Raw genomic sequence first — 18,526 nt, forward strand, 5'->3', positions numbered from 1 at the left:
CCCATTCAAAACGGGCATTGAATCGGTATGAGTAACGATACAGCCAGACTGAACATGCGCTTCAGCTATAATATTTCAAACTCAATTAACTGACCATGTTTTGGGTCATATCATGTAACATATCAAACAGAGCCTAAGCTCTATTTTCCAATTCTTGATGTTTGTATGGAACTAAGCAGCAAGGAGGTTTGCATTTTTGACTATCCTAATGCATAGCAATACAGTGTGTGTACATATACATTAATGCATACATACACTGATCAGCCATAACATTATGACCACTGACAGGTGAAGTGAATAACACTGATAATCTCGTTATCATGGCACCTGTCAGTGGGTGGGATATATTAGGCAGCAAGTGAACATTTTGTCCTCAAAGTTGATGCGTTAGAAGCAGGAAAAATGGGCAAGCGTAAGGATCTGAGCAACTTTGACAAGGGCCAAATTGTGATGGCTAGACGACTGGGTCAGAGCATCTCCAAAACTGCAGCTCTTGTGGGGTGTTCCCGGTCTGCAGTGGTCAGTACCTAACAAAAGTGGTCCAAGGAAGGAAAAAATGGTGGCCAAGGCTCATTGATGCACGTGGTGAGCGAAGGCTGGCCCGTGTGGTCCGATCCAACAGACGAGCTACTGTAGCTCAAATCGCTGAAAAAGTGAATGCTGGTTCTGATAGAAAGGTGTCAGAACACACAGTGCATCGCAGTTTGTTGCGTATGGGGCTGCGTAGCCGCAGACCAGTCTGGGTGCCCATGCTGACCCGTCCACTGCCGAAAGCGCCTACAATGGGTACGTGAGCATCAGAACTGGACCACAGAGCAATGGAAGAAGGTGGCCTGGTCTGATGAATCACGAGTTCAAGGTGTTGACTTGGCCTCCAAATTCCCCAGATCTCAATCCAATCGAGCATCTGTGGGATGTGCTTGACAAACAAGTCCGATCCATGGAGGCCCCACCTCGCAACTTACAGGACTTAAAGGATCTGCTGCTAACGTCTTGGTGCCAGATACCACAGTACACCTTCAGAGGTCTAGTGGAGTCCATGCCTCGACGGGTCAGTGCTGTTTTGGCGGCAAAAGGGGGACCTACACAATATTAGGCAGGTGGTCATAATGTTATGGCTGATTGATGTATGTATATGATGTGAGTTTTGGCTGGAAAAGGGACGCTGTAGATCAAAACAGTGGAAACATCTTTGGGAGGCCTTCATCCAGCAGTGGATTGATATAGGGTGATGATAGATATTTATGTGTTTGTGTGTGCAAATATAATAATATAAATATTTGCAAGCATGCATATTCACACACATACATGAATATAGGAAAATTGTCTTTTTATATATAATATATAATCCATAGTTTAATAACACCCTAAAATAACTGAACATATCTTCACTTCCAGACTATACTGAATATGCTGATTAAGAATTCAACAACCATTTACTAATTTTAAATGATATCTGAACAAGTATGAATAATTTTCTGAACAGATTCAATCTAATTTCAAGACATCAGACATGTAGTTCCCTCCCAATCTCAAAAGACTGTTTTTGCCATGTATTACTTTCTTGGGCACTCCAGTCACATTTGTTTATGTAGCATAAGCTTTAGCTGCTTCAAAAAAATCAACACAAATTATTTAGAAATTGAAGATGCTTGAAAATGTTTGATTTCAGTTTGAGAAGGGACATTTTGCTCGAGGTAACTCTGCAACAATATTAAACAAATATGGGTTGCATGTGAATAATATGAATTAGCTGAAAACAAAACAATGAGTTGTGTTCATCTTTCATAAAAAAATACTTAACATACTCAAGATAAATGTGCTAGACCTGTAACTAGATTCTATCTAAAAAATTATAAAAATGAGAGTAATTCCTTCACATTGGTAAAACGATGTAAATCTGAGATCAAAATAGGCATACCCATAATATTTTAAATACAAAATTACATGATCTTTGTTTTCAATGTGAAAGTATGCAGTGGCCTATTTACTTTTGTAGCACATATAGTGAGTGAAGATTATTAGTTACATTGTGTCTGAGCATCTGAGAGAAGATTTGGTTTGGCATCAAGGACATTACTGATAAATAAAATATTAACAGCAATCTGTGCTGTATTTTTAATTGTAAACTATACATTGAAACCATTGTATTTCCAATTCATTTTTATTTTGTTTTAAGAATGAATACAATATTAACCCCCTGTTGCTTGTTTAAAACATGGTTAAGAGGAATGTCTGATCTTTTATGACATGTTTAGTTACATTAGTGAATATGGGCAATGCAAAAATACAAACCTAATGTGTGCTTTAATGTCAAAAATATATTCGGATGAGAAAGCAGAATGATTTTCAGACGCAGAAATGGGGAATAATCTTTCTTATCAGTTAAAGATTGCACTGGTAATGAACAAAACAAAACATTCAACCATTTAGCAAGAATCCCATAAATACAAGATAAAACAGGTAGCTGGAAAACTGTATTAAGATGTCAGGGTAGACTGGGCTAAGCATTGCCTGCCAATACTGAAAATTAGCATCTGACAGCCTTAACAACTTGGAAATGTTTAAAACTTGGCAAAGTAAATTGAAGAGATATCAAGTACAGTAGCAAATAAATCGGAAAAGGACAAAGGGTTCTTAAACTGATGCATTGTTACATTGATATGGTGAAACAATCATGCCATTTAGGTTTTCCAAATCTCAGCTACACAGCAGAGATGTCTATATACAATGACTATTTTGTGATTGTAATCCCTAGATTGCAACAGGAGGCATACCACCATAGAACATTTCAAAACAAAAGATGCTGCATAAAATATATCAACGTGATGACCATTTAAAGCAAGTGATGTGGTAAATCTTCAGTACATGAAACAAATGGGATTACCTTTATCGCCATCTTCTGGCCAAAGGAGACATAGCAACAAGGAAAATGTGAAGCTACCTATTAAATATGTCTAATAATAATAATAATAATAATAATAATAATAAACTGATATATATACACTCACCTAAAGGATTATTAGGAACACCTGTTCAATTTCTCATTAATGCAATTATCTAACCAACCAATCACATGGCAGTTGCTTCAATGCATTTAGGGGTGTGGTCCTGGTCAAGACAATCTCCTGAACTCCAAACTGAATGTCTGAATGGGAAAGAAAGGTGATTTAAGCAATTTTGAGCGTGGCATGGTTGTTGGTGCCAGACGGGCCGGTCTGAGTATTTCACAATCTGCTCAGTTACTGGGATTTTCACGCACAACCATTTCTAGGGTTTACGAAGAATGGTGTGAAAAGGGAAAAACATCCAGTATGCGGCAGTCCTGTGGGCGAAAATGCGTTGTTGATGCTAGAGGTCAGAGGAGAATGGGCCGACTGATTCAAGCTGATAGAAGAGCAACTTTGACTGAAATAACCACTCGTTACAACCGAGGTATGCAGCAAAGCATTTGTGAAGCCACAACACGTACAACCTTGAGGCGGATGGGCTACAACAGCAGAAGACCCCACCGGGTACCACTCATCTCCACTACAAATAGGAAAAAGAGGCTACAATTTGCACAAGCTCACCACAATTGGACAGTTGAAGACTGGAAAAATGTTGCCTGGTCTGATGAGTCTCCATTTCTGTTGAGACATTCAGATGGTAGAGTCAGAATTTGGCGTAAACAGAATGAGAATATGGATCCATCATGCCTTGTTACCACTGTGCAGTCTGGTGGTGGTGGTGTAATGGTGTGGGGGATGTTTTCTTGGCACACTTTAGGCCCCTTAGTGCCAATTGGGCATCGTTTAAATGCCACGGCCTACCTGAGCATTGTTTCTGACCATGTCCATCCCTTTATGACCACCATGTACCCATCCTCTGATGGCTACTTCCAGCAGGATAATGCACCATGTCACAAAGGTCGGATCATTTCAAATTGGTTTCTTGAACATGACAATGAGTTCACTGTACTAAACTGGCCCCCACAGTCACCAGATCTCAACCCAATAGAGCATCTTTGGGATGTGGTGGAACGGGAGCTTCGTGCCCTGGATGTGCATCCCACAAATCTCCATCAACTGCGAGATGCTGTCCTATCAATATGGGCCAACATTTCTAAAGAATGCTTTCAGCACCTTGTTGAATCAATGCCACGTAGAATTAAGGCAGTTCTGAAGGCGAAAGGGGGTCAAACACAGTATTAGTATGGTGTTCCTAATAATCCTTTAGGTGAGTGTATACACACATCAGTATTAATGTCATATCAATCTATGCAAAAAAAGCTACTCCATAGAACTGATGTTGTTTATTTTACTGATATCTCTCACAGTGTATTGGACTATAGATCTCAAGACAGACATGTATGGATTTATAAATCTTTCAAACCTGCCTAGAAAAGGAACAGTGACCCAGAATATAATTTTTTGCATAAGTGACATGGGTTATGAAAAAACACTTGATAGAAAAGTATTCTTATACCACTTTGGATTGGGTACTATTTGATCTAATGGCAGTTAATAAAATAACTAATAATAAAAGGTACAGAGGCCTAAAACTGTCAAAAGACTTTTAATAAAATCCTCATTGTGGCATGTCATTTTCAGTAATTTCTTTTTTGTTTGTTTGTTTTTAACAATATACACATACAAGTAAATGCCTAAGAACAGTTTTCAGAGAGGTCTCAAGGTGGAAACTTGCTCTTTAAAGGCTCAGTTTTCCCTCTTGGAAAAGGCCAGCCCTAGCCACCGTGTCCTGGCTGCTCACATCTCCTTGCCAGGGCTACATTTCAGCTTGAAAAGATCTGTGATTTGAAACCACCCAGTTTTGTGTGCATTGCATCAGAAAACCACAGCATAATTGTATGTTAGTAAGCTGCACCAAAGATAGAACTGGTTAGAAGAGCAAGCTAAGAGGTGATAAAAATTCCTTCTGTAAGGAACAGCTGAAAAAGTTAAAGTGAGATCTTGGTCCCAAAATTAACTTGTTGTCTATCTTTAGAGAATAAAACAAGAAGTAACAAATGTATACACTGCGGTTCTGTAAGATCTTCTGTATGGCATGTTAATGTTATCTATGATATACATGTATTATATACATACATTTGGCAGTTAATCCAGTTGACTGGTTCCAGTTTTGGAAAATGTACGTTATCTTAACATATAAACCAAAGCACTAGTGAAATGTTGCTATAAGTACACATCACATTCAAATTCGTACTTAATTTAAAATAAATCAAAATATATGTACATTCCGACTATTCATGGTTTAAGTAATGTATTTTTAGACCATGAACTCTGCTAGCAAAAATCAAGTGCCATACTTCTATTGACAGCAGGTGGCAATGTGGATTAAAAAATAAAAATCAGCAGAGCTATCCAAACAGGAAGATGCATATTCTAAATTAAGACTAACAAACATCAACATGCTGTGATGTATAAGGTGTAAACATTTGGATTCAAATTATTAAATGTGTGCAAATGTGTGCATCTTGTCGGCTGTCAAAGCTACTGCTGAGTGTTCCTGAAGTTGTTTATTTGGAAATGCTAAAACATTTGGAATATATACTTATTTGTTAGAATTGGTATAGAATTCCCCATATTTTCACATTAAACAATGTCACTTTTAATTGCACTTGAAATTTGTATTCCTAAGAACAAATGCAGGGTTATGGAACATTATTAGAGAATAGGAGCACTGGACACAAGAGCACAGACAGATAGGCAATGCAAAAGAGTCACAGTCTCCAATCAATTCAGTTTATTGTTACATTGTGAGGGGGCAGAAACCTATTTATTTCCTCTCTCTGTACTATAATTATGACTTGGAGGAGACAACAGTCTGAGAAAATTGAAGATTAACCTGTGAAACGAGTGTGTAACTATCTAGGGGCATGTTTTTTTCAAGAGGCAGAAAGCCCAGCAGGGTGCTAACTTGTCAACTCCAAGACATAGACAGAAAGGAGTCAATACATAAACAGTTCTCAAAAAAATCTAAGTGATACAATTGAAAGCATTTAGGATAGATGCAACACATTTAAAGGGTTTTAATGAATATATCAATATCACATTATATTATTACTTGTCAGGATCTGTAAAATATTGCAGATTTTAAAAGATTGGCAGCACATGCACTGGCAGGCAAAGTAATGAATACATCACAGGTTGTACCCTCCAGTGCAGACAAACTTTACAGTTAGAATATCTTTACTAAATGGCTCCTCAATTTCAATACTTCTACTAGTAGTGTTGAATGGCCTCCTCTCACCTTTTTTTACTAATTGAAAAATGCAGATTTCTAATGAGCTATATAATTTAAAATGCTGTGTCTTTACTAAAGGTCACACTGTCATTCTAGTGTATTAAGAGTGCAAAACTTCCTCAAGGAACAAGTGTTGACAGCCTACAAAATGAGTTTTACATTTAAAAATAGTTTAAAATTACCCTCCACAAGGCAAAGCATCCTGTGGTTCCTATTGACCAGGTTTTGCAGAAGTCAGAAGGTCACACAAAAAACCTGGCATTTCCCCAGGTTTAAAGGGAAATGCTGTACAAACAATGTAAACATTGACAGGCTTTTATTCATGTAAATACCAATCCCACAACAAATATTACATTCAACTGCAGTCAAAAGTATTCTCACCCTTCCTTTGTAACAATATTAATCAGTAATTAATTTACATTAAATTGTAAATTAAACTATACGTAATTGTCAATGAGTATCAATGAGTTTGTTGAACTCAGATTCAGCCTTGAAAACAACAAAGCTGTTTGAACTTTGGACTGCCATTATATGTTATGACTGCCAGACATTGTTAACACACCCCTTTCCTAACTCTATTCATGAATACTAAAATTACATATTTTTGGTACATTCCCTAGTCAGTCAAGGAAAAATATAAAGTATATTTAAATAAAGCCCAAAACATGTTCCAGTCTGTGCAAGAAACAGCTCCAAATATACAATACTACTTAGCTTGTAGCTCACCAGACAGGAACTACCCGTTCTGTGAGTGTTGAGACAGAACCCAAAGGGACGTTATAATCTGTTGTGAAAGTTGTGAAAGTACCTTTAGTAATTGTGAAAGGTGATCTTCCAGCAGAGGAGGTCATAGTCACCAGATGTAGTCGGGTATCCTTTGATGTGGAGGGGGTTTGAGTCACTGCTTTACAGTGCCCCCCATAGCACACCAGCCTGCTGCAGAAATGGTTAACAACATCCGGATGCAACTTCAAGGTCATATTGAATACAATTCCTTACATCTCATTTTTCAAGTCTATATTACTCTGAACGTCCTTAAGCACAGTTTTCAATATTAAACCAATCATCAGATGTGGCTGCCTGGAGAATAAGCATGAGACACCTTTATAATCCTCTAAACAGCACTTCTGCACTGGCCTGCAATGCAAATAACCAGAAAGTAACACCATTCAATGCTCTGTCTTGCAGTATAGAAAGAATTGAGCAGCTCACCAAAAAATGTATTCAGCTCCCGTGTCAAGAAAGCATCAAGGTATCAAGTTAGGGAAATAATGGCAACAACATCAAAGAATTCTTAAAATTGCAATGATGGCCAAAGTTTTTGCTTCACTATAGTACTGTGAATAATACAAGGTTAATGCAAAAATGTTGGCCATCATGAATAATGATACAAATATTGTATTGGAAAAAAGCTTTTATATATTTGTCTCTTAAATCTTTATTTTTAATAAAATATGAACACACCATATTTATAGCTGTCTGTATATAGAAATTTACAACAAGTGATTATTCTGTTAAGTATTATATTAATGTGCTTTATATACAGGTATGTTAAAACTATAAATTATATATAATATATAAAACATCTTTACTTTTGTTATTTTGCTTTTTAAACAGATAGTGAACAGTTGTTTATTAAATGAATATATACAAAACATTGTTTTCTCATATAGCACAACACTTGAAAAAACTGCATTTATTTTACAATACATTTGTCACTAACATTTTTACAGTTACACTCCCTTATAAATCTATCATTAAACAAAAAAGAAAAAAGAAAAAAGGTCCGCTTCCTGGAAAGTACTAGCGTAGAACTGCTCAACCTTCGTTGTGTAAATACATTTAAATTTAACAGGAAATTAAACTCATTCTGGTAGGGATAAGGATGTTTATCATTACACTAAGCCGCCAACGATGCACCAAGAGAAACGGCACTAACCTCTGATGAAGGAGAATGGCTGACAAAACCCGTGTTTTACAGTTTGAAAGATTTGCATGATCTTCCTTCTTTTCATTTACAACCATTTTTAGGGAGATATGAATCCCTATTCCCAACAGAGCTTTCTCACAGTTTGAGAGTAGCATTCTTAAAACAAAATTGTATGAATTATTAGTTCATGTATTCAGTAGCTTATTATTATGATATTTTCACAAATTATGTTGAAAAATTGATTGCATTAGTGTTTAAGGGGAGTCTGTGCGTTATTGGAAAAGTGCTGTTCCCAGTCATTTTATTGATCTTGATTTTCATGCCAAATGAAAATTTGTGCAAATGAATGCCAAAGATATATTTGCATACATCTTCTGAAAATTGTCTGCCTAAAAATTCAGTCATAAAGTCCTTTTTGATATGATCAAAATGACAATATGCCATTCATACCTACTATGTACAAAACTTGGGCTAGCCTTATAAATTATGGCACCTGTTGAATAAGATACTGCTATATAAAACTGTTGCAGCACACTTCCAAAAGCTTATACACTGTTCTGTCGCTCAATTTACCGCAAATGAATACCTACTTTGTGAAACCTGAGCAATATGCTGAATGTTTTCAAAGGTCATACATTGTCTGTAACATAATTGACAACATATTAATAAACACAATTAATAAACTTCCTTTGACATAGCATACAAGCTGCAGTTGTGCTGTAAGATAATCTGTTTGATTGTGGAGGTCAATTTAGCACACCATTTAACAAAAGGCAACGCCTGAATGTTTAATTGTCCTTTTTACTTTCACTATCCTGGCCGAGCTCTCAGGAACCAGACAGGAGTGTTTTCTACGTCAATTAAAAATGTTAGATGTATACAAGAAGGCATTGACATTTTGATCCTAAGAGCAGTCTTCAGGAGATCCTCTCTCTTATTTTTTCCTAGATTTCCAGGGAGGAAAGGGTCCAATTAATTTATGAAATCTGTAGTCAGACTGGAGTTCTGTTGGAAATACCTGATCCCAATGTTTGACTCGTTTCCTATGTAGCAGAGTCTCCCTGAGAAAATGACATGATTCTGAGTTACAAGATGTCACACATGAAAAGTTGACGTGTGCTGTTCCTGGGGTCTCGTGCGTTATTTATCCTGCGCACACTCGGGCACCTGTTCCACCACCAACTGAGACACATCTTCATCTTTGGGTTCAAACAAATCATATTCCTTTTCCTTACTCGTAGCCTGGGAGGGAAGAAAAGCAACACTTAGGAACTCTTACGTTTCAGATATAAACTTGTCTTACCACATAGCTGAAATACCACACAGTGTTTTGCTGGTAAATTTTACCTGACAAAAAACAACAAATAACAATTTTGAATAGCTTGCTGTTCAACACAACAACAACAACAACAACAAAATTATATTTATGTACATACCCATGTCTGAAAAGGCATTGGCATAAACCGACCATCACTTTTGGCGACCACTTTGAAGATGGCGCTGGGATCAGGGATGTCAGGCAGAATCAGTACCCGAAGCCTTCAAACAAAGAGAATAACAGTGATATCAGCTAACACTAAGACACATATATCAATTATTGACTTCACTAACAGCCTGAATGAGTCTTATTGTGGGGAAAAAACTTTGTGTGGACAACTCAAAACTAACTGGAAAGAAATTGAAAATACATATTAATAGAACTTTTCTTTAGATTTGATTTAAGGTTTGCAAAACAATTAAGATGTTTTCTATGGGGTCAACATGCCTAAACTGTGTTTTACCACATTGGACCATGAGAAAACCATGGTTTACTATAGTAAACATATGTATTATGGTATATCATGGCATTCCCACAAAACCATAAAACACAGTGAATGCATGTTTAACCGCATGGAACCATGTTATAAGTGCAAAAATCATTAGATAAATATAGTTCCAAAGTGTAAGGTAAACTTGTATGAAGGAGGCTTTTTACATACATTTGCACATGACCTGGCTATTTACCTTTTGAGGTAGATGAGGAGAGTTATAGCTGCTGCCGTAACCAACAGTGGAATAGAAATGAGAGCGATGTGCATGGACCAGTCTGTGGATTCTTCATTACCTGACATTCACAACAAAACAAAAAAGCAAAACAATTGTAACATTGGTCTTAATAGTCATTGAGCTACTTTCTCTAAGGCAAAATAAATTAGAGTCTTGAATCTATTAATTGGGATGTAAACTGAATCTCAACCACATAACTATTAAAAAGCAGTTTCGTGAACACTATAATTGGGGACCTGTGCCTCCAATTAGAGCTGTGGGAAATCTGCAAATTATCTGCTTTCATTTTCTTACAATCACCAGCAGGGCTTGTATCTGATCACATTAGTTACTAATGAATCCCTGTTTCATAGTACAGAATGTTAATCCTTACCATACAGGGTTTTGCTTAACAGTACCTGGATAACAGTAATAGTTATATTTTGATAACCACGCCCATGTACATATGTAACTATTACCTCAAACAGTGGTGCAATCATGGTAAAATGGACTCAAATGAAATACAATGAAATTTAATTGATCAAACATTGAATTCTTAGTTACTTTGACAAAAATATAACAGTACGTATATTATAGAGAAACATTTCTATTTTGTTATGTCCAGGAAAATACAAGGAGTTGTATTGTAAACCACTTTCAAGAATGAAGGTTAACCGTTCACTGACAAAAGGTCTCTGTAGTTATTCATAGTTTTAAACAAATAAGCATAAGCAATATATATGTATACAAAATATAAGTTCTTTAAGAAAAAATAAGTATTTGTTTTCCTATATGGAAGAACAATGGCAAACTCAATTAACCAGAAAATAAAAAAATTACCATAGTGTTCCTCTTTACTCCATTCACTACCCCCTTCTCCACAGTCAGCCTTGTATATTGCCTTCAGTTTAACAGTGTATTTATACCGTTGATCATAGGGGATTGAAGTATGTGTCACTGGGCCAACTGCATTTTCCTAAAAAAGCAACATCTCACTTAGTCCTCTTTATTAAATTGTTGAAATTTGTTGAAAACAATAGCTTATAGTCCAAAATGTAATTATTTATTTCTTAGCAGACGCCCTTGTCCAGAACGACTTACACAATAACCCCTAATGAGTTTGATTTAACATACTTTTGTGCTGATCAAGCAGAGAGAAATAATTTATGTATCTTAGATCTTAGAAGGTTTCTGATTAATAAGATCATACATGGGAGTGAATTTATTAAAATGAGCCATGTACCACTTTGTTTCTGCTAGATGCAGAATATTTGGAAGACAATGAGAATGTATTGCAGCTTACCAACCACTTGTTTGATTGACTGTATTTGTATTGTAAATTATAACTCCAGCAGTCAGCCTTGAAACTTTTAGGTGACTCCCATTCAATGAGCAACGTCTCATCTTTCTCTTTGATTCGGATTTGTGGACTTGGTACCCTCACTGTTCAAGAAAAAAATGGTTTACATGGGTTGTTCATTTTAGGATCTCATTTAGATTAATATGTTTTAGAGCAGAGACCGAAACATTTAACCTTTAAGCTGCTAAAGTTATTTAGTAACTGTGTTCTATTTTGTGACATACTTAATAAACCATGATCTTTAACCAACTTTCTGCTAAAGTAATATAAATGGTGTTAAAAACAAGGTACATGTTTTTCTCTGTCATCAGGCAATTAAAAAGGTTAAATGATTGTCTTGGTGACTTATATATAATTTAAGATATGTATTTCTTAAACCTGAAATACACAATAGTTTAAAGTTGAGATATTTCTAACTTAAAAATAAACATTACCTATGTTGACTGGAATCACTTCAAGGCACATTACTCTAACAGGATTCGAGTCCAGTGTTCCATTAACAAGAACAAAGAAAGTCTGAAGGTTGGCTGTGAAGTTACGGTTTAAGTGACATCCTCTCTTGACATTATCTTTGTCAATATACGTCTTGCATGACTGAACATTTGACACATTTCGCCTGAGGAAAATAAAACAAACATTAGTATAAGCTCAAAATGTCATACATCATAATTATTCTGTGTTTACTACTGTATTTTAATGTTAAATATAAACAGCCACACGATATAAGTCAAAATATTGTACTCCAGATAGCTCCGCTTTCAAATTATTTTTTTTAATTTTCAGGTAGACCATAGTGAGTGCTAAAAATAAATAATAATAATAATAATAATAATAATAATAATAATAATAATAATAATAATAATAATAATATGAATTGGGCTGACCAAGATTTTGATACTGTAGAACCATTTAATGGTGCATTTGTAATTTTTATATTTTAGTGCTCTATAGTCACAATTGTGAGGACACAATGACAAGCTGAAAAAGCTTCAGCATAATTAAGAAACAAAATAATCTACATTATGCATATATAGAATATAATCCATCTGATTACTCTCTAAATGCATACATAGTTGAAACACTTGGGATGTCTTGTCACTTCCATCTTCATTAAAGCATTCATTCAATACAAACCAGTAATACAGGCTGATGATTTGGTTGTTCTCCGGAAGCCAGGTGCAGTTTATGTGTTCCTTCTCATACATGAAGCACTCAAAGTCTTTCACTGATGCTAGATGATCTGATATACAAAAATGAACAATTAGTTGAGCATTTACATGCATTAAAATGTAATTTGACTGCATTCAATGACTTGTGAGGCATGTTATCAAGTTTAGTATGTCAGAGCTCTTTTACAAATTAAACATGCAAGATGAGCTAGGAAGTTTGTTTGTATACCAATACTAATGTTTAGTCAATAAAACTATTGGATTGTTTCACTGACTGTGATTATCTAATTTAATTAGTTAAGGATGTTCAGGACAAGTTATTATGTACAGTTAGGTCCATAAATATTTGGATACTGACACAATTGTCATTATTTTGGTTCTGTACACCACCACAATGGATTTGAAAGGAAATAATTGCTTTAAGTGTAGACTTTCATCTTTAATTTGAGGGTAGTTACATCCAAATTGGGTGAACGGTGTAGGAATTACATCCATTGTTATATGTAGTTCCCCCAATTTTATGGGCCCAAAAGTATTTGGACAAACTAACATTATCATTAATTAAATTGTGAGTTTCAATACTTGGTTGCAAATCCTTTGCAGTCAATGACTGCCTGAAGTCTGGGACCCATAGACATCACCAGATGCTGGGTTTCTTCCCTGGTGATGCTCTGCCAGGCCTGCACTGCAGCTGTCTTTAGTTCCTGCTTGTTTTTGGGGTGTTTATGGTTTATGGTTTGTTCCCAAATATTTATGGACCTAAATGTAGGTCTTTGAAACCAGCCATAAATGTTACCTGATGCTTTTGGAAGGTATCCTCTTATCCAGTCACTGTCATCCCAAGACTGACAGTCACTATTTTCATCTGGCACAGTGCTCACTTTGTATTCGAAACCACCAGTTATATCAAAACATTCTTCATAAGAGGTGTAGAATGATCTGTAACGCTAAAAGACAAAGTTTTGAAATGAAAATACATTAAAAAATATGGTTTCAGACATTTAAAGTGATAGATCTGTCAGCCCAGTCACATTTGTAAGACTGTTTCTAAGTGTATACTTATAACATGGGTTTCAGCCTGTCTTTCAAAGGCATTGTTATGTAACTAGTTATGCCTTTAGAACTTCTACACCCCCTTGGACATTTGCCTCAGTGCCACAGAGGTTCATGTATTTAAATTAGGATCCCCCACCACCACCTATCTACACACCATTCTCCACATTAAGATATATAGATATAGATATATATATATAAAACAATACAAAAATGAAATATAATTGAAATAAATTAAATAAGTCTCCACCCAAGTGAATCATTGGTGGAAGCACCTTTTGCAGAAATGACAGCTATGAGTCTGTTGGGAAAGGTCTCTGCCAACCGCGCACACCTAGTGTAGGCAAAGCTCGGTCAGGTTCTGTGGGCAGCATTGATGGACAGCAATCTTCAAGTCATGCCATATGGCTACAGAATCTCGTGAGTGTTTTTTTGTTCATACTTCAAATGGGATTCAAGGTGGGCTTCCTTCTTGCCATCCTAACATGTAGGTCAGATTTGTGGAGTGCTTGGAATATTGTTGTCACATGAACACTTTATCCAGTCTTGGCCATAAATGCCTAATAGTCTTGACTGTGCTCCAAGGGATATTCAAGGCCATTGATCTTTTTTTCCCATTCCCCTGATCTGTGCTTTTAAATAACTTTGTCCCAGAGTTCCTTGGTGCTCCTGGTTGAGTCTTTGCTTTGAAATCCATGTCAGAACAGAGGGAACCTACAAGAACTGCTGAAATTACCCTGAACTCATGTGAATCACTGCAATTTGGTGATTGCTTATACCCGAGCTAATGTAGGCTTACTATTAAAAGGGGGTGGACACTTCTCCAACCAACCAATTTCAGTTTTTATTTTATTTTTTTACATGTTTCTAAAATATGAATTTCACTTGGAAGTTGTGGAGTAGGATGTATAGATGCATGTTATTTTATTTTTTATTTCAGGCTTTAAAGCAACAAAAGGTGATAATGTTGAAAGGGGGTTTAGATTTTATTTTTTAACATAGCACAAAGGACAACAAATGATTGTTAAAAGCAACAAAGTTGTGTATTTGAGTTTGATCTATTTAATTCCCAAAGGATTCTGGTTCCATGATTCACAAATTTCCATGAAGATTTTTTTAAATTTTGCCTGGAAGTGGCCGAAGCGGAAATGTTTTCCGGGTAAGGAGTGTGAGTCAAGTTTAGAAAAAAGAAAACTGTCTGCTGAAATCATTAAAAAAAATTAAACACTATATACTACATAATGAATCTGTGAGAAACCAGTAAGCAAATTAGGCAGAAAATTCTAATCTGTATGTGGTAGATGCTCAAAGCAGATAGACACCAGTGCTGTGAGAATTCTTTAAAACTTATGCTAATTTTAAATGTGACACTAAATTAAAAAAATATTTGATTTAATTTGTAAATAAACCTAAAGTAAAGTATGCCTCTCAATGATAATTTCACTCACATGTGGCACATGTAATTATGAAGAGCATGATGCTTTACTTTTGTCAGCTCAGTAAATACAGCAAATGTGGAAAGTTTTTTTTTTTTTTATGATCAAATCAACACTCCACATTGCGGATAAAATCAGTAGCCTACTCACATTAAGACATAGCTGCCAAAAGTATTAATTATTTGGAGATTAATGGATATTATGTGAAACTAGATTAGAGTATAATCTTTACAGAATTTGTTGAATACCGATCCAGCCTAGTGGAATCTAGACAGGGTCCAAATGGAACCAAATGATGACATTTGCTGCAGTCAGATGTGTAAAACAGAAAACAGAAACAGAAAAACTAAACCAGAAGTAGGCATTCCTGTGTGCATTGCAACTTCACCCAAGGAATCCCCAGACAGTAAGCCTATATGTTCTGCTAAAAATTCGACTTTTTCCAACAAATCCCAAGCTGAACTGTAGACAATCTGAAACGTACCTGTTTGCCTTCCACGACATACTTGACCTTACAGGTGTTTGTGTCCAAGCCATCAGGGGGACTCCATTTTAACTGCACACAGCAGTCATTTTTCAACACAATGGTTAAATTAGTTGGTGGAGGGAGTTTGCCTACAAAATAAATACATAAATATGACACTTCCAAATGCTTTGCTAAAACATTTAAGTATTTCTAACATTTATCTACAGAAAGTGGTACATTTGATTTGTATTTACTTTATTTCTTAGCAGACACTCTTATCCAGGGTGACCTACAATTATCTCAAAATAAATCACGTTATTTGTACATACTACATGCAATACCTTGCACAAGGATGCGAGAGCAGTGTCCCTCACCTGGGATTGAACACATTACTCTCCGCTCAGGAGTCCATATCCATGACTTCACACTGCTCCCTTCTTCAACATATAGCTTTTAAGGTAGACTAAATTTACTACTAATGATATTCATGTTAGTACATGTTGTTCAAGTCTAAAACAAATCTCCGCAGCCTGCTTAACAGAAGAAAGTATTCTGTATGGTCTAGTTACTGATTAAAAACATATCTGCATTTAGTCTAGGATAAAATGTCATCTTTCTTAAATTTACTAACTAAAGAAAATATTTTCCAATTTACCAACACAGGCTATAAACCAGCCACAGCAAGAACATTAATGTAACCCTTTCATGAATCTCTTGGTATTCTCTAATTCCATACCCATGGTTTAAAAATGATCATCTCATTGTTTTGGCTGATAAAGCTAATGGCCCGGTCCATTTTATCCACTGTAAACCTTAACTCTGAAATGCCACTGTGTCCTGTCACATATAGGTCCTTCTGTCAGGTGTCATCCAACAGTTGCTAACAGGTAGGACATTACTGTCACACAACATGTCAGACGCCAGCAGAGGTACAGCACTGTAGTGCAAAGCCTATGTAGCAGTGAAAAATGTCCTTATATTCAAAATCACACATCTTTGTTAAATTAACTTAATGAATCCCACACAAGGAATGTCTTTACCAGGCAATAAGAAATCTGAGATAACTTCCATACTCTCCAAGACTTTAATTGGGATCAATTTCTTACAACACACATAGATACTAAAGTAACAGACTACTGGGATACAATCATACCTGACAATACAGGGTAATCTGTAATAATGTGTAAGCATCCCTTCATACCTCTAATGTTGTATGTTTTGTGTGACTTTATGGTGTATGTATGGTGCCTTTTTGTCTCACATGTAAAAGAGATGTAAACCTCAATGCGACTTATCTGCTTAAATAAAGTTCACATACATCAATAAATACGAATATAGCATTTGCAACCGCAGACAGTGGCAGTATTTACATTAGTTAAATCCACACACGTCAGTGCCAATTGTTTATTAAGCCATCATTAAAACCTTAATGGATGAACCAGAGTAATGAAGCAAAGTAAGATACTGGATACACAGAAATAAATTTGACTATCCTAGAGACATAAAACAGACTACTGTTTATGCTTCAGGAATATGCAATCTTATTTCAATCAACTTAGCTGCGCAGATATCCCTTATTTACCATTTCATTATTAAAAAAAATAATTTGCATTAATACATGTACCTAATGTGTACAGTAAAACTAAATAGTGTATAATTTACAGAACTGCCTCTTTAAACACACACACACACACACACACACACACACACACACACACACACACACACGCACCCATTCTGGTAAATTATTACTCCACAGCCCTGACGCCACTGTCGGGAATCCGCGCAGTGTAAATACTCGTGAGACTTCGTCCCCCCTTCTTCTCCTGCTTGTTTTTTATATTACAATCCTGATACAAACCTCATCTTTTTCACAATTATACACAGAAAGAGCCATTTCTAACAGCACCTCTCGGTCACTCACCCGTCCTGTTGTCAGCCGACCCTAGCGCGGTCGCGGCGGCGCACAGCAGCAGGAGAGCGGGGCGCATCCTGAGGGCACGGCACCGCGCTGGCACGAAGCGGGGTTCACGGCCGATATCGGCAAAATACAGGCGATATATTGATCCGTGTGAGGAACTGCTCGGTATCTGATGTGAGAGCAGCTTGTTTCCGCGTCCCCGGGTGAAACTGCAGCAGCCCGAGTGAGATAAGAGAGGAAACCAAACACTCGGGGCGTGGACTCAGCCTGATGCATGATCATGGCCGGCTGGTATCCTGCCAACTTCTTTTTGTTGTTTTGATTTTATTCAGATTACAGAAAACTGTACTATACTAATGCATGCATACTACTACTACTGCCACTAAACTACCATTACTGATAAACCTAAATACCTCATCCAATACATCATTTGAATTGGAGAAAATTCATATTCTATAAAGTATAGAATAAGTGGATATCACATACATTCTGGAAATCATGCCTTACTACTCCCAGTCACTTTTAATTTTGAACCTGAATAGGTATTAACCAATGACTGATCGATGGCATCTGTATGGAGGTATACTTTGGGGTTTGGACCCATAACCAGAGGATCCACAGGTCCACAGGGCACTGCTGTGGCACCCTTGGGGAAGGTACTCTATAAATAGGTACCAGCATTGTCTGGGGCGATAACATGGGAGAGATAAGTGCTCCAACCAGGGGGAATACAGAGACATCTCGACTCTGGTCTTAAAATTATTCACTTGTTTATGTGCTATGGCTGGTCTGCAGGTGTTGTTTTCTTTCCTACCAGAGAAGTATATGATCCACTGATGTGACTGAATACATGTCAAGAAAAAGATCACTAGCATGCACGGTGTTGTTACATGGCATCACTAAAACACCCTTAAGCGCTA

The 18,526-nt window shown here is 36.4% G+C and overlaps 1 protein-coding gene across 1 annotated transcript; it reads right to left on the reverse strand.

Annotated features, from left to right (window-relative positions):
* Positions 1-7,922: 7,922 nt before the first annotated feature.
* On the reverse strand, positions 7,923-17,847 carry LOC136759843 (interleukin-13 receptor subunit alpha-1). Its single transcript, XM_066714924.1, has 10 exons — positions 17,610-17,847; positions 15,704-15,834; positions 13,527-13,677; positions 12,696-12,801; positions 11,996-12,177; positions 11,505-11,644; positions 11,042-11,177; positions 10,181-10,280; positions 9,613-9,715; positions 7,923-9,418 (listed from the first exon to the last, which is right to left on the reverse strand). The coding sequence occupies exons 1-10, from the start codon at positions 17,674-17,676 to the stop codon at positions 9,317-9,319; spliced, it is 1,218 nt and encodes a 405-aa protein (XP_066571021.1). The 5' UTR covers positions 17,677-17,847; the 3' UTR covers positions 7,923-9,316.
* Positions 17,848-18,526: the final 679 nt, after the last annotated feature.

The sequence above is a fragment of the Amia ocellicauda genome, chromosome 10, assembly GCF_036373705.1.
Source record: "Amia ocellicauda isolate fAmiCal2 chromosome 10, fAmiCal2.hap1, whole genome shotgun sequence".
Lineage (NCBI taxonomy): Eukaryota > Metazoa > Chordata > Actinopteri > Amiiformes > Amiidae > Amia > Amia ocellicauda.

Coding starts and splice junctions, on each gene's coding strand:
- LOC136759843 (XM_066714924.1), bottom strand. CDS start 17,676: ATGCGCCCCGCTCTCCTGCTGCTGTGCGCCGCCGCGACCGCGCTAGGG. Junction 10,281..11,041: donor GAGTAAAGAGGAACACTATG/GTAATTTTTTTA, acceptor TGTGAATGTCAG/GTAATGAAGAATCCACAGAC. Junction 9,716..10,180: donor CTCCTCATCTACCTCAAAAG/GTAAATAGCCAG, acceptor CTTTGTTTGAAG/GCTTCGGGTACTGATTCTGC.